This window comes from Tachyglossus aculeatus, unplaced genomic scaffold (assembly GCF_015852505.1).
Source record: "Tachyglossus aculeatus isolate mTacAcu1 unplaced genomic scaffold, mTacAcu1.pri scaffold_12_arrow_ctg1, whole genome shotgun sequence".
NCBI lineage: Eukaryota > Metazoa > Chordata > Mammalia > Monotremata > Tachyglossidae > Tachyglossus > Tachyglossus aculeatus.
This window is the reverse complement of record NW_024044858.1, coordinates 417,331-434,534: the sequence shown is the minus strand read 5'-3', so window position 1 is coordinate 434,534 and position 17,204 is coordinate 417,331. Positions and strand designations below refer to the sequence as shown.

The following is a 17,204-nucleotide window of genomic DNA, read 5'->3' as shown; positions in this document are numbered from 1 at the left end:
AGGCCTCTTGGAGATGTGGAGGAGGCTTTGAAGGTGGAGAGAGTAACTGTCTGTCAAATATGAAGTTGGAGGGCATTCCAGGCAGAGGCAGGATGTAGGCAAGAGGTTGGAGATGAGATGGAGATACAGTGTGTAGGTTGGCATCATCATCATCATCATCATCAATCGTATTTATTGAGCGCTCACTGTGTGCAGAGCACTGTACTAAGCGCTTGGGAAGTACAAGTTGGCAGCATATAGAGACAGTCCCTACCCAACAGTGGGCTCACAGTCTAAAAGGGGGAGACAGAGAACAAAACCAAACATACTAACAAAATAAAATAAATAGAATAGATATGTACAAGTAAAATAAATAGTTACAAATATGTACAAACATATATACATATAATGATGGCATTTATTAAGCGCTTACTATGTGCAAAGCACTGTTCTAAGCACTGGGGAGGTTACAAGGAGAGCAGGTTGTCCCACGTGGGGCTCACAGTCTTAATCCCCATTTTGCAGATGAGGGAACTGAGGCCCAGAGAAGTGACTTGCCAAAGTCACACAGCTAACAATTGGCAGTCGGGATTCGAACCCATGACCCCTGCCTCCAAAGCCCATGCTCTTTCCGCTGAGCCAAGCTTCATATATACATATATACAGGTGCAGTGGGGAAGGGAAGGAGGTAAGGTGGGGGGGGGATGGAGAGGGGGACAAGAGGGAGAGGAAGGAAGGGGCTCAGTCTGGGAAGGCCTCCTGGAGGAGGTGAGCTCTCAGTAGGGCCTTGAAGGGAGGAAGAGAGCTAGCTTGGCGGATGGGCAGAGGGAGGGCATTCCAATCAATCAATCAATCGTATTTATTGAGTGCTTACTATGTGCAGAGCACTGTACTAAGCGCTTGGGAAGTACAAATTGGCAACACATAGAGACAGTCCCTACCCAACAGTGGGCTCACAGTCTAAAAGGGGGAGACAGAGAACAAAACCAAACATACCAACAAAATAAAATAAATAGGATAGAAATGTACAAGTAAAATAAATAAATAAATAAATAGAGTAATAAATATGTACAACCATATATACATATATACAGGTGCTGTGGGGAAGGGAAGGAGGTAAGATGGGGGGATGGAGAGGGGGACGAGGGGGAGAGGAAGGAAGGGGCTCAGTCTGGGAAGGCCTCCTGGAGGAGGTGAGCTCTCAGCAGGGCCTGGAAGGGAGGAAGAGAGCTAGCTTGGCGGAGGGGCAGAGGGAGGGCATTCCAGGCCCGGGGGATGACGTGGGCCGGGGGTCGATGGCGGGACAGGCGAGAACGAGGTACGGTGAGGAGATTAGCGGTGGAGGAGCGGAGGGTGCGGGCTGGGCAGTAGAAGGAGAGAAGGGAGGTGAGGTAGGAGGGGGCGAGGTGATGGAGAGCCTTGAAGCCCAGGGTGAGGAGTTTCTGCCTGATGCGCAGATTGATTGGTAGCCATTGGAGGTTTTTGAGGAGGGGAGTAATATGTCCAGAGCGTTTCTGTACAAAGATAATCCGGGCAGCAGCATGAAGTATGGATTGAAGTGGAGAGAGACACGAGGATGGGAGATCAGAGAGAAGGCTGGTGCAGTAGTCCAGACGGGATAGGATGAGAGCTTGAACGAGCAGGGTAGCGGTTTGGATGGAGAGGAAAGGGCGGATCTTGGCAATGTTGCGGAGCTGAGACCGGCAGGTTTTGGTGACGGCTTGGATGTGAGGAGTGAATGAGAGAGCGGAGTCGAGGATGACACCAAGGTTGCGGGCTTGTGAGACGGGAAGGACGGTAGTGCCGTCAACAGAGATGGGAAAGTCAGGGAGAGGACAAGGTTTGGGAGGGAAGACAAGGAGCTCAGTCTTCGACATGTTGAGCTTTAGGTGGCGGGCGGACATCCAGATGGAGATGTCCTGAAGGCAGGAGGAGATGCGAGCCTGGAGGGAGGGGGAGAGAGCAGGGGTAGAGATGTAGATCTGGGTGTCAGCATAGAGATGATAGTTGAAGCCGTGGGAGCGAATGAGGTCACCAAGGGAGTGAGTGTAGATTGAGAACAGAAGGGGACCAAGCACTGAACCTTGGGGAACCCCCACAGTAAGAGGATGGGAGGGGGAGGAGGAGCCTGCAAAACAGACTGAGAAAGAACGACCGGAGAGATAAGAGGAGAACCAGGAGAGGACGGAGTCTGTGAAGCCAAGGTCAGATAGCGTGTTGAGGAGAAGGGGGTGGTCCACAGTGTCAAAGGCAGCTGAGAGGTCGAGGAGGATTAGGACAGAGTAGGAGCCGTTGGATTTGGCAAGCAGGAGGTCATTGGTGACCTTTGAGAGGGCGGTTTCCGTGGAATGAAGGGGACGGAAGCCAGACTGGAGGGGGTCGAGGAGAGAGTTGTTGTTGAGGAATTCTAGGCAGTGTGTGTAGACAACTCGTTCAAGGAGTTTGGAAAAGAATGGTAGGAGGGATATGGGACGATAACTAGAAGGTGAGGTGGGGTCAAGAGAGGGTTTTTTCCAGGCCCGGGGGATGACGTGGGCCGGGGGTCGATGGCTGGACAGGCGAGAACGAGGTACGGTGAGGCATCTTGGGAGCCGTTCATTGTCAGTATCCTTCGCGGGCTCCTCCTCGCCCTCCCATCCCTTAACTGTAAGGGTTACTCAAGGTTCAGTTATTGATCCCTTTCTATTTTCTATCTACACTCATTCCCTTGGAGAACTCATTCGCTCCCACAGCTTCAATTATCATCTCTATCTCCTCCCCTGTTCTCTCTCCCTTCCTCCTGTCTTCCAGATACCTCTACTTGGATGTCCTCCCACCACCTAAAACAACATACCCAAGAAAGAGCTCCTTATATTCTTTCCCAAACCCTGCCCTCTCTCTGACTTTCCCATCATTATGGACAGCACAACCATCCTTCCCATCTCCCAAGCCCACAACCTTGGTGTCATCCTTGACTCCACTCTCTCATTCACCCCACATATCCAATCCGTCACCAAATCCTGCCGGTCTCACCTTCACAACATTGCCAAAATCCGCGCTTTCCTCTCCATCCAAACTGCTGCCACATTAATACAATCATTCATTCTATTCCAACTGGATTACTGCATCAGTCTCCTTTCTGACCTCCCAACCTCCTGTCTCTCCCCACTTCAGTTCATACTTCACTCTGCTGCCCAGATTATCTTTCTACAGAAACGTTCAGGGCATGTCACCCCCCTCCTCAAAAATCTCCCGTGGTTGCCTATCAACCTCTATTATCAAACAAAAACTCCTCGCTATTGGCTTCAAAGCTCTCCATTACCTAGCCCCTTCCTACCTCACCTCCTTTCTCTCCTAAATCCCAGCCTGCACACTCTGCTCCTCTTGTACTAACCTTCTCACTATGCCTCGTTCTCACCAGTCCCGCCGTCGACCCCTGGCCCACATCCTACCTCTGGCCTGGATGCTCTCCCTCCTCAAATCCTCCAAACAATCACTCTTCCCCACTTCAAAGCCCTACTGAAGGCTCACCTCTTCCAAGAGGCCTTCCCAGACTAGCACCCCCCTTTCCTCAGCTCCCCCACCCTTCCATGTCACCTTGACTCGCTCCCTTTGCACACCCCCAACCCACAACACTTATGTATATATGTATATATCTATAATTCTATTTATTTATATTGATGGCTGTTTACTTGTTTTGATGTCTGTCCCCCCCCTTCTAGAATGTAAGCCTGGTGTGGGCAGGGACTTCCTCTCTTTATTGCTGAATTGTGCTTTCATTCATTCATTCAATCGTATTTATTAAGCGCTTACTGTGTGCAGAGCACTGTACTAAGCACTTGGGAAGTACAAGTTGGCAACATATAGAGACGGTCCCTACCCAACAGTGGGTTCACAGTCTAGAAAGGGGAGACAGACAACAAAACATATTAACAAAATAAAATAAATAGAATATGTACACATAAAATAACAGAGTAATAAATACATACAAACATATATACATATATACAGGTGCTGTGGGGAGGGGAAGGAGGTAAGGCGGGGGGATGGAGAGGGGGAGGAGGGGGAGAGGAAGTAGGGGGCTCAGTCTGGGAAGGGCTCCTGGAGGAGATGAGCTCTCAGTAGGTCTTTGAAGGGAGAAAGAGAGCTAGCTTGGTGGATGTGCGGAGGGAGGGCATTCCAGGCCAGGGGAAGGATGTGGGCCGGGGGTTGACGGGGGGACAGGCGAGAACGAGGCACAGTGAGGAGGTTAGTGGCCGAGGAGCAGGGGGTGTGGGCTGGGCTGTAGAAGGAAAGAAGGGAGGTGAGGTAGGAGGGGGCGAGGTGATGGAGAGCCTTGAATCCGAGAGTGAGGAGTTTTTGCCTGATGCGTAGGTTGACTGGTAGCCACTGGAGATTTTTGAGGAGGGGAGTAACATGCCCAGAGCGTTTCTGCACAAAGATGATCCAGGTAGCAGCGTGAAGCATAGACTGAAGTGGGGAGAGACAGGAAGATGGGCGATCAGAGAGGAGGCTGATGCAGTAATCCAGTCGGGACAGGATGGGAGACTGAACCAGCAGGGTAGCGGTTTGGATGGAGAGGAAAGGGCAGTTCTTGGTGATGTTGCGGAGGTGAGACTGGCAGGTTCTGGTGATGGATTGGATGTGAGGGGTGAACGAGAAAGCAGAGTCGAGGATGACACCAAGGTTGCGGGCTTGTGAGACGGGAAGGATGGTAGTGCCGTCAACAGTGATGGGAAAGTCAGGGAGAGGGCAGGGTTTGGGAGGGAAGATAAGGAGTTCAGTCTTGGACATACTGGACACTTGGACATTTTCCAAGTGCTTAGTACAGTGCTGTGCACACAGTACGTGCTCAATAAATATGATTGAATGAATTAATGCAGGGGGAAGTCATGTACATATAGCTTTAATTCTAATTTTAATTAAATTATTGTGCATATAGCTTTAATTCTACTTGTTCTGACGATTTTGACACCTGTCTACATGTTTTGTTTTGTTGTCTGTCTCCCCGTTCTAGACTGTGAGCCCGTTATTGGGTAGGGACCATCTCTATATGTTCATTCATTAAATCGAATTTATTGAGCACTTACCGTGTATAGGTTGCCGACTTGTACTTCCCAAGCTTATAGTACAGTGCTCTGCACACAGTTAGTGCTCAATAAATATGACTGAATGAATGTACCTAACCCCCTAAGCACTTAGGTACTTGCTGTATACCCCACCCCAAAGCACTTATATATATATCTTTATACTTGGTTGCTTCCTTTACCTTGTAATTTATTTCAATGTCAGTCTCTCCTGGAAATTTCTTGTAAGCTTCTTGAGGGCAGGGATCACGTCTAATTACTATACTATATTCTCCCAACTGCTTGGCACAGGGCTGTGCACTGAGGAGAATGTTCAGTAATTACCACTGATTGTTAAGCATGTACTCATCCAGACATCCATTTTCCATTCTCCTGCTCTGTTGTAAATTATGTTATGTCCCTCTTCTCCGCTTGACTCTAAGCTCCTCAAACGCATGGTTTGTGTCTACTGTATTCTCCAAGTGTTTAATATAGGAGTCTGCACAAAATACCCAATAAATATGATCGAAACCTTCTTTAATGTTGTGAACTGTTAATATTAATCTTGATTGTTGACTATAATTTGCTCATTGTTTATACTTTATTTCTATTTTTCTAATGTGTCTCTTCCCCAAACTTATAAGTCCCTCGAGGGGACCAGATCTAATTCCCACCTGTTTATTCTCACCCAGGGCTTAGTACAGAGTTCTACTTTATAAACACTACTACTACCTGTGGGAAAGCATCCAGAACCGAGTTGCTTATTTCGTACCAAACCAGGTTTAGTACAAGGCTTAGCATCAAGTAAACACCCCATAGATATCATAACAGTGATAATTCTATTGCCAATGGAACCTATTTAAAATAGGTATAAAAAGGGGCCCTTCCTCTTCTGACTTGAGATACCTCAGAAATCTATAATTTCTCCCACTTTATGACGGCCTCATGGGAAGGAAAAATTTGAACTGTTCCAGGAGTTTCCAGAAAACTAAAAAACAAAGCAACCACCACCCTTGCCAACCAAAAAAAGACCCAAACAGGATATAAAATCACCGTCCTTTAAATCTGAAGGTAATGGCACATCGGTGGATGTGAATGTCAAAGTGCAGTACACTGAACAGGCCAGTGTAGGATCTACTGTTCTGGATTCCACTGTATGTAGTTGTGTTATTTTACTGTGTTTGTTGTTTGCAGTCCATGATCTTTCCACTGTGGGATCTACTGTTCTGGATTCCACTGTATGTAGTTGTGTTATTTTACTGTGTTTGTTGTTTGCAGTCATTGATCTTTCCACTAGGCCACCTTACCTCTCAAAGCTTGTGCTTAAAATAAGTTGCTCCTTTCTGGATTGTACCAAAGTTATACCTGATCCAACAAACTTTTCTTTTGAACTACAGAGGACCAAATAGAGCAGGGATTATTCTAGCAGGGCAGGCTAACAGATCAGAACGTCACCTTTCTGAGGCTTTTTAGGCTTGACTGGAAAATCTCACAGTCGTTTTAGGGATCCGGGAATGAAGCTGGGGGTGTCAAACAGCAGCGAGGGTCACCACTCCCAAAGATGATACCCTCAGATCAAACTGTACAAGTCGCCTCAGAAGGATTTAGTAGCACCACATCAAATTCTCTCTTCCAGGACCCCATTACCTGTATGGTGTTTCCAATCGGTGCTCCTGGAGCACCTTCTGTGTTAGACTTGGAGATAGACGGTGGCATGAGTGGTTGGCCCAGGGGCTGCTGCAGCCCATGAAAAGAGTTTTGCAGAACGGGCTCCCCTCCTGGAAGGTGTGACGGTGGGAATGTGGCCTGGGCTGGCATTGATGCAGCTGAGGGCTGCTGTTGCTGCAGCATCTGGGAGTGTGAGTCAGCCAGGGGGTTCATGATTGGCGAGGTGATGGGAACAGGTGGCAGGAAATTTTCAGGCACCTTTAAAAGACAAAGGGCAGTGGTAAGGATGATGTAACACCATACCTGAAAACTTCCCTACAAGTCTTCTGTTTAACAGTGAAGTTGCATAAATTGTCAGCAAGAGCCTTGAATACTCACCAATGAAATCACTCACTTGGTCCAGAATTTTGAAATGAATTCCACTTATAGCTATTGTGACATGCCTAGGGATTTTGAGCTTTTTTAAAACTATACTGATGATGCACTTGAAATTCTCTCCTTCCAAAAGAGACAATACAAAAAGGGGCTAAACCTAAATATTTCTTAGTGAATTCCTTGTTATCTGCTTTTCAGAACCAATCTGTCTTGAACTTGGTTTAGACCAGGAGCATTTAACTTAGACTCTGGGACCCTAGGTAGCACATATTTCTCAGGTGTAGGATCTGTATTGTATTTAACACTGTGGGGTCTCAAAAATGTTACAGCTAGCTACTAACCAACCAAATCAGTTCATTGCTGGTGATGGGATAGGAATCCACTGACACTACAAATGCATATTCCTTATACTAGGCCCTAGGAACTGGGCTTCAGCAAATCAAGTACTGAGAAGAATGAGAGGGCAGTTAAGCGCTGACTTCAACCCTAATCTCTTGGATAATAAATAATTGGGGGGGTGGGCAGGTGTCAAGTTGCTTTATGGGGACCAGGGGAACTAGCCCATAGAACCTACTTACAAACCATCTATAGATCCTAAGCAGCCATCATAGAAGCCTGGGACAGGTTCAAGATGGGTAAATTATTCATTCATTCATTCATTCAATCGTATTTATAGAGCATTTACTGTGTACAGAGCATTGTACTAAGCGCTTGGAAAGTACAGTTCAGCAACAGATAGAGAAAATCCCTACCCAACCTTAGACTCACAGTGTAGAAGGGGGAGACAGACAACAAAACAAAACAAGTAGACAGACAGTAATAACACCAAAATAGATAGAATTATAGATATATACACAATTAGGACAAGTAGGCTCCAAGTCCAACCCATCATATCTGCGTGTTGTTCTCTCACCCCAGTATGCTAATTGCTGATATTTCAGCATCCAAATTTCTTAGGAAGACTTTGCAGTGGAATTTTAATTGGGTGTGAAATTAAGGGGCATGCAGGTAGATGGGACTAGGAAAATAGCCTGGACAAAGAGGAGTTGAGGGAAGTCAGTGTCAAGATAGCCTTCATCCCTATTCTTCCCTGACCTGGTTATCCACTGATTTAACCCCATCACAATCTCTCCACAAACACTAACTGTTCTGGACTGACTATTTAAGGCTTTCAGAGGACTATACTCTAACCTCTGAACAGAACATTTCCTCTAGAATCTTAGTCTTTTGGAAGCCTGAAGAGATTTTTTAGAAGAGGATTTCTTGCTGGGAATTTACACCTTTTCCTGTCTTATGGCTCTCCATGTTCAATTGTCCACTTTAACTCTATACTCCCACTACTGGTTGTGCAGGTACAGTTTCAGCACATTACGGTCTCCAGAACTCATATAAAACAAAGCTGGAAGAGAAGAAGAGGGCATTGGTGTATCAGAAGTGTCTTCCACTACCTTCTTCTTCTTTGGAATTCTATTCAGAGCCGGAGGATCATTCCAGCCATTCTGAGGTCCTGTAACAGAGGAAGAGAACATTCTGTAAAGACGCTTATTTGAGAAGCTTCGAAAGAGAGGGAATAGTCTGTTCTAGCCTCTAAATCCTGTCTGAACCCTTCCTGAAAACTTGTAGACAACAGTCTTCTGTTTAACAATGGAGTTGTGTAAATTGTCAGTGAGAGCCTTGAATAGTTACCATCCAAATCATTCACTTGATCAAGAATTGTGAAATGAATTCTGCTTAAAGCTATTGCGACGTGCCTAGAGTTTTTGAGCTTTTTGAAAACTACACTGATCATATGCTTAAATTTCTCTCCTCCCGAAAAAGACAAAACAAATGTCTTAAATCTGCTAAATGAGGCTTCTCGCATTCCCAACTAAAAGCCTCTTATTTCCCAAAAGAGTAATTCAGCTTCAGTAAACTCTTAGCAGAGGCTGAATGTGGCAGAATAACCACTAAGTCAAATGAATGCAACGAATTGTTCTCAGATTGCTGTCAATCACCAGCAACTTCTGTACGTAGGCTTCAAGTCTATCCACTCAAACCGACTTGGTGAAAATAATCCTTCTTCTGTCAAGGTAGAGAGGGCAGGAAACAGGAATTAGGATGACTGGTAAATCAATCAATCTTATTTATTAAGCACCCCCAGTAGAGGGGAAAAGCATCTAAGTCAACATCTGGCTAGGTTATCGGCATCATAATCTAGAGAATGCATTAGAGAGCTTCACCTCAGTGTCACCATCAGGATCTAACTCAGTATAAAAAGGAAGAGTGTCTTCAGGATGAGACTGAACAATCCGGTGAGAAGGCTTTCACTAGGTTTGGCAGGAATGGATATTCTAAGACCAAAGGGGATTGATATGTGCATTGACCTGGGGGAATTCAGACGGAGTGTGAATTCTAATGCTCTTGCTGAGCTGTCCTTCATTTTCAAAGATGACTTGTCTAATGGAGATTCAATCTGTTCTGGGTGAGTGGGTGACAATTCAGTACATTTTAGACTAGGAATACATAAAACCAGTTCCTTGCAGTGCTGGTTCACTTTCCATCTGTGGAGCCTGTGTGTTTCCAGGCTAGAGCCATCTCCACTAGCCACTGATGCTATAACACCATGTACAGGGCTCTATAAATGAGGAAAGAAGGGAAGAGAGAATGAGGGGTAAGAGGGTGAAAGAAAGGGGGAAGGGAGAACAAGTGCTTTCCTAAAGGGAAAGACAACACTGTTCCCTTATCTGAACCTGAGCTATGAAGACTGTTTCCACTGAACAAATTTAATCAATAGAATCTGTGTGATAGCCCATCAAAACACCTCTTCCTATTGAATCTCTGTGTTTTACTGTTGCTTTTCATATCCACGGTGCTTGAGCCTTAGGTTTTGCTTGACATGATGCCTTACTGCTATTAGAATCTGCATGGCTTATCATTTTTTGAAATTAGAGCATTTTTGTCCATTATTTTATGCATGTCTTTTAGGAAAAAGATGAATGGTGATTACAGACTAGACATTTTAAGAGGGACTCCTACAAAGGAGCAAATTACTCAAATCAGCACTTAGTAAATATCATCGATTAATACGGTACTAGAAAGCAATCAACATTGTATGAAGAGCAAACAAATAAATTTCCTTCTAGCATAGAAAAAATAGACCATGCAGATAAGGGAGAAGCAATCAGTGCAATCTTCTTAAAACACAAGACAGCATTTGATTCTGTTAAGACACTGGGCACACTAGGGCAGTAAGTCCTTGACAACTATTTAGTGGGGATGTACGTGATTTGGAGGGTCAGCTCCAAAAGGAAAGCTAACAAAGGAGGCGTGTTCTTTCCACTGATGGAGTTCAAGGAAAAGGCCACCCCTTGAGACATTCCACTAACTACATTTCCCTTTTCTAAGGAAAACATCTAACAGCAGTGGAAAAAGGTGGACTGGCTAACAGACCTCCCAACCTTTAAGCGGGTTGGTAAAGGGTGGGAGGGGCAAGGTGGCTGAGGAAAAAGCTACCAGCTTGCTGCTCCCAGTACCCCACCATCAATCACCCAAAAGCTGCATAACTAGGTCACTGCCCAACCACTTGCAGTTCCACAAGGATCCCGTTTAAGGCGTCATCCATCTTTCTGTAGGTGATGAGGCATACATCACCCCTCCCCTCCCTTTCCCGCAATGATTCTATTAAAATGAGTAAAGAATAAATTTAGTGGCTAAAATTTCAGATGTAATTATTTCAGTAAATTCATTTATAAATTTAATTCAATTAGATCTTAGCAAAAAGCAACCTTGATCAGTTGAAAAGTTCACATGCAGTATTGAAGATGTCTATTCATTGTTTTTCATTTGGTGATTTAAAGGTTCCAAAGACTTATATACTATGGCCAATTCACCTTTCAGAATAGATCCCTGGTCTTCAATAAATAGATCTTCTGCAGACAAAATGAAAAAGTAACTGAAATATTAATGCTGAAAAAGATTTTAAGGACTCAAATTCATTTTATTCTTTCATTTCCTCCTAAAACTGTGTGAAAAAATTAACTTTCCCCTTTGCGATAAGAAATGTCTACAATGAAGAAATATTACTATTTATTAATCTGAGGATCAAGACAATGCATTTATACCACATCAGGGTGAAATGAACCTAGAGAATCACTTTCTTCTAGAGGAAATGGGAAATTGAAACAATCTCCTTCTTCGAACCTAGTCCTCAAAAGTGGTGAACAGCTCTGATGGTCCGAAAGTTGGCAGGGGGGAAAAAAGACTTTACATGGCTTGAAAATAGCTATCGATATAGAGGAGAGCTATACAAAAATGGAACCCAAACTACAGACTCTGCTCAATGACAAAGCCAAAGATGCCAGCAACTTGTTTTGGCCACGGGTGAATTTTAAAGGTACCTGATACCTGTTCTTCAAACCAGATCCCTCCATGCCACTGAAGTCGGCATCTACTCACCCCTTCCCACCCCAGAACCCAGCAGGGGATTCAAAGGCATCTTCACAAGAGCAACTGAACCCCATAATGGTGAGGTTTCCACCCCAATGTATTATCTCTTTTCCACTCTCTACCCAAACCTCTGTTATCCTCTCCCATCACCTCCCAACACCTCCCAGCACCTCATTCCTGACCTTTGCTTACCCACCCACCATCCCCACCTTGGTGTCCCAATCCCACAGTTCAATATCCCTGTGGTCTGTGGAGACATTGCTCCATTATGGGCAAACTGCCACTGATCCTTGACCTGATCCTAGTCTGCTCATTCTACTTCCTCACCATCACCGAGACTTGGCTCTCTTCTAATGATAGTCTCTCCCATACCTACACTTCCAACACACTTTCTTTCTTCTCTCTCCCCATCTCATAGGAAAGGGAGGCACCAACCAGCTCCATTCCCTAATTTATCACTTTCATTCTTTCTCACCTCCTCCATGTCTCCCTCTTCCTCAGAATCTCCTAACCTCCATCTATACTAGCCTCTACAGCTACTACCGCCCTCCTGATCTCGCCTGTGCATTCCTTGCTGATTTTGATGCCTTTTCAGCTTTCCACTCTCACTCCCTTCTTTTCTGATCCTTGGGGACTTCAATGCTGATCAAACTGCCCCCACTTACCTACTTCCAATCCCTCTTGTCCCCCCCATTAACCTCATTCCATCTCACCTCAACCACTCACCAGCTTGGATACTTGCTTCATCTTATCTATCATCTCTAAACAATGCTTCAATCAACTAATCAATGCTATTTATTGAGCACTTAGTATGTGTAGAGCACCGTACTTAGAAGAGTACAGAGTTAGCAGACATGTTTCCCTGCCCATGATGAGCTTACAGTCTAGAGGCCTCATCTCAAATGTCACCAACTCTGACGTACTGTTTTCTGACCACAAACATCTAACCTGCCTCCTCACTCACTCCCCATCCCCCATCCATTCATTCAATCAATTGTATTTGAGCACTTACTGTATGCAGAGCACTATATTAAGCGCTTGGGAGAGTACTATACAACAATAAACAGATTCCCTTCCATGACCTTTGGACTCTAGACCTACTCCATTTATCCCAGGTCACCTCACACCTCCTGGACTTCCCTAGTCCAAGTCAGCCCTAGTACATGCCCTAAATTCTATTAGCGGTTAACAGTGAGATGGATGAGACTGAGGTACAGTGAGTAGGTTGGCATTAGAGGAACAGAGAGTGCAGGCTAGGTTGTAGTAGGAGAATAGTCAGGTGATGTAGGAGGCAAGGTGATTGAGTGCTTTAAAGGTGATGGTAAGGAGTTTCTGTTTGATGTGGAGGTGGACAGGCAATCACTGGAGGTTCTTAAGGAAGGGGGAAACAAGGACTGAATATTTTTGTATAAAAATGATCTGGGCAGGAGGGTGAAGTATGGACTGGAGTGGGGAGAGACAGGAGGCAGGGAGGTCAGAAAGGAGGCTGATATGATAATCAAAGCGGGATAGGATAAATGCTTGGATTAACATGGTAGCAGTTTAGATGGAGAGGAAAAGATGGATTTTAGTGATGTCGTGAAGGTTGAACCAACAGGACTTGGTAGTGGATTGAATACGTGGGTTGAATAAGAGAGAGGAGTTTAGGATGACACCAAGGTTATGGGCTTGTGAGACAGGAAGGATGGTGGTGCTGTCTACAGTGATGGGAAACTTCAAGGGACGACAGGGTTTGGGAGGGAAGATAAAGAGTTCTGTTCTGGATATGTTAAGTTTGAGATGACGGCAGGACATCCAAGTAGAGATGTCTTGAAGGCAGGAGGAAATGTGAGACTGCATAGAGGGAGATAATCCTGTATCTAAGAGTTTAAAAAATGTGAGACTGCATAGAGGGAGATAATCCAGTAAATAAGAGTTTATTCCAATGTTGAAAGAGGAATTGTAAAAATCACACTAAACTCAATCTACTTTGATTGCTAGGAGAGTATTTAAGAAAGGGAAAACATGGGGGACTAAGAATCTTGGAAGCCATAGTCTCAGCTAAGGCAGGAAACATGTCTACCAACTCTGTTTTATTGTACTCTCCCAAGTGTTAGTACTGTGCTCTGCACACAGTAAGCACTCAGTAAATACCATTGATTGACTGATAGTGACTTTGTGTACTAGATAGCATACAAAGAAGCCCCGGCCAAAATTTTGAGTAGAGAAACAGTTAGCTCTCAGTATGGTGCTACAGTTCTTCACCCTGTCCACCCACTGAGATTCCCGCCCCGGCCTGATCTCACTGTCTTGTAGGGGAAATGTAGGGAGGAGATGCAAGAGTGTGCATGCCTACTGTAGTTTCAGTAGGTACAAAGATTTCTGGGCATGAATTTATGGCAGCATCACGGCTATCTCACTTTCTGGGAGGATATGGTTTCAAAGAGTCTGAAACTGGGGAGCAAAGGTTAAGGAGGATTCCTAGCCCAAGCCAAATCTGCCTTTCCACATCCCACTCTAGCCCGAGGGCTAAGGGCCAGGCCTCAGCTCATGCAGGTCTCTTTACACTATACTCATCAAAGCCTTCTTGCCCAGATAATGTCTCTTGGCCCCTGAAATTATAACCCCCTCCAGCTCCCTGTCGATGCCTATCTGAAGACACCGGCCTTTAGGGCCCTGTACAGAATCACAAACTACACTTTGTGACATATTAAAGCTAATTTCACAACCAAAATTACTCATCCACTCAATTCTCCCACAGAGTACGATTTAACTGCATGATTTGTTTAGAACACTGTTAGGGAATTAAGGAATTTTCTTCTGGCAAAGCACAACTACCTGGCTTGAACACGATGTAGTGTCTAAGAAATGACGGAGCCCATGCACATAGGTGCGGGGTCGGGGGGCGGTTACAATATGCGCACTGTAGTGCAAATGTTCCTTAAGGAGGGATTCATCAGGAATGTGATCCTTGTTTTAAAGAACAGACTATATGTCATGTTATAATGTCTGAAGACCCCCTAAAATACAGAAAATGTATTAATAAACACAGCTTGCCATGCAATAATAATTTAGGCTTAAATATGGCTTAGCCACCTTATGAAAGGAGTTACTCTGCTGCTGTAAGTATACAACATGCCTTTCCCTTCTACTTGCATGCACACACACACACTCACATGCCTCCCCGAAAGATATACAGGCCCAACATGCACATGCCATCCCTCAATTTTTGAGATTCCACTGGGTGGCTGTTTCTATGGACTTCACTTTATTAACTTAGGCTCATACCTGGGGACAAGTGTTCCTATGTTTTGAGGAAGGGGGCTGCTCCACAAATGGAGGAGAGATTTATCTCTGATTTGGTGTGAGAAATGAACCAGTTCACTCTTTGCTCTCAGCTAACTCTCTGGGAGGAGAGAGAAGGGCAGATGGGGGGCACTTCAGCTTCCGATCTTGCTAGCCCTAGCAGTGGGTTCCAAAACAGAAGTTGGCAATGGTAGGAAGCTTCAACCTACAAATGGCTCATTTGCAAAGAAGGGTGGGAGCTACAGTGAGTTTTAGAGGCTAGCCCAAAAGGCCCAAAGAGCAAAAAGCCATGAGGTTTGAGGGAAAAAAAAAATCCCCTCTTGTGAAAATGAATGCTAGGATTTGCGCTACTATTGTGGGTCAAGTTCATCCGCAGAAAGTTTTATCTCTACTTGATCTATGATTTTTTGATACTTTTTAGACAATTTTTTTTGTCCCCAAGGACCTGACTGACCTAACCAAGAATATTCTTGATAATTTTGGCACACTTTTTTCTAAATGCTTGACTGAGGAATTCACTGATTTAACCACTTATTTCCCAAAGGCCTGCGTATTATTATAGCTTCGTGACTTGTTGAACAACTAAATCAATGCACTGTATCTGGTGTCTGAAGGAAAGCATTCACTCATTTAATGAGTCCCTTTGATAAGTTGCTAATTAGCACTTTAACAGAGGTGTAATTTGGGGGTATTATTGTTCCATATTCACTTAGTCAAATTCTAGTTCCTCAGCAAGAGCAGTGGTTTACAGTTTGCTCACAGTAGCCAATAAAAATGGAAAACTGAGGCACAGGTGATTTTGCTCAAAAGAAGGGCAACCTTCTGCTATCTTCTCGTGAGGTCCTCTAATTCTAGGCAGCCCTTGTCATCTGTTTTGTAGAAGTGACCATTTCCATCAAACTCATTCCACTCTCATTTTTCTTGGGATAATTTGCTTATTTACTCTCCCACGGAGACAGAGAATGAATCAACCTTGAATAATACAAATGTTTTCATCAAGGACCCACTGCCCCTAAGAGGGGAGGTCTGTGAAGGGCTTTAAATATTAGCTTCAAATTTTGAAGCTAATCAACAGTAACCCTAACCCAAATGAGTGAGATCAGTCTGTTCAAGTGGCGTGTAGGTCCGTCTCTTCCAGTCCCACTTTTCACCACAGACAGCAGGGAGTAAGAAAATCTATCCAGTTGGGCTGCTGTTGCACTGAAGAATCAATCCCTTAGCAGAATCAGTCCCTTAGCACCCAAGGTTCCAAATGAGGGAGATTTTGCTTTTAGAGGCACCCTGGAGATTATTTTTGAAAAGTCAATGTCTCCCATTCACCAAAACTAAAACAAAATTGGATATACAAACACGATCAGAGCCCATCCAAATTCCTCCCAAGCGCAGACCTGTTCTTTGGGATGCAGGCAGCTCACTGGCAGCAGGCAGTGTACCTGTTGGTCCGGAGGGCAGTGCATAAGCTGAAGATGATGGTGGAGCCCCTGGGCCGCCATGCTGGAAGGATGCTCCAGAAGAAGAGGAAGGAGAGAAGGAAGAAATGGGGTTGGAGGTAGCCGGAGAGGCCTGGTGCTGTCCTGCATAGAGCTGAGACTGCCCAGGATGAGAAGCAGAAGCCATGTAAGAGGTGTTAGGGTAAGTGCTGCAAGCAGGAGGAGCAACTGGTTGCTGGGGTTGATACATCGCGGGCCCCCCGGTTCCAAATTGATAGGGCTGGGCTGGTGGATAATCTACATAGAGGGGGAAGAAAAGGAGATTTCATTAGTAACCACTTTATATCACAAGTAGTTGAACAGTTTCTCACCTCCTGAAATGACCGTTTACCTCCTCTTCCCTTTTGCACAGCAGTCCAAGAGTTAAAAGTCAGTCAGTCAATCAGTCAATCATAGTTATTGCAGGCTGTATATGTCTCATGCTGGTCACCTTGGGTCCAGCTCTGTTTTAGGCCCTGGGAATTAGCCTCTTTCCATTGTTTTCAGTCATTAGGGGCACACCTGGAGTTAACTGATAACTCTTAACTGGGTTGGTACCCAGTTGCCTACCAGAACAGTCACTCTAACCTAGGCCCTTGTCAGCCACCGAAGAGTACTGTGCAGACAGCAGGCTTATTAAACTTCAACTGTGGGATAAGCATTGTTTTAGCTGTTGTAGAAAGCTACAAAAGTTACAAAGGAATTCAAGATTAGAGCTTCATGGATCTCCTGCATGTCCTCTTCTCTAACAACTCCCATACCCCTCATCCTACCACACTTTTGCAGTCAAGTTCACCTCCGCAAATGTGCTTGTTAGTCCTGTTTCTTCTTCAGGCCAACGAGCATCCGGCTTTGTGGGGAGAGGGAAGAAAGAATTCACTCTTGAGCACCCTCCCTTGAGGCAGGTTTAATATGCCTTACATGACCGTAACTTGTTACCCTCTAGACAGTAAGCTTG

General features: G+C 44.9%; 1 protein-coding gene across 11 annotated transcripts in view; it reads right to left on the bottom strand.

Annotated features, from left to right (window-relative positions):
* The window catches only part of SEC31A (SEC31 homolog A, COPII coat complex component), a 100,457-nt gene that overhangs the window by 5,630 nt on the left and 77,623 nt on the right, over nucleotides 1–17,204 (bottom strand). For 4 of the 11 annotated variants that reach the window (XM_038742509.1, XM_038742510.1, XM_038742516.1 and 1 more), the window contains 4 exons: nucleotides 16,166–16,504; nucleotides 10,937–10,975; nucleotides 8,516–8,574; nucleotides 6,672–6,950 (listed from right to left, as the gene is read on the bottom strand). In XM_038742509.1, the coding sequence (XP_038598437.1) occupies nucleotides 6,672–6,950; nucleotides 8,516–8,574; nucleotides 10,937–10,975; nucleotides 16,166–16,504 (716 nt within the window). The remainder of the gene's footprint in view (nucleotides 1–6,671; nucleotides 6,951–8,515; nucleotides 8,575–10,936; nucleotides 10,976–16,165; nucleotides 16,505–17,204) is intronic. The other 7 variants (XM_038742512.1, XM_038742517.1, XM_038742515.1 and 4 more) reach the window with 4 other exon arrangements.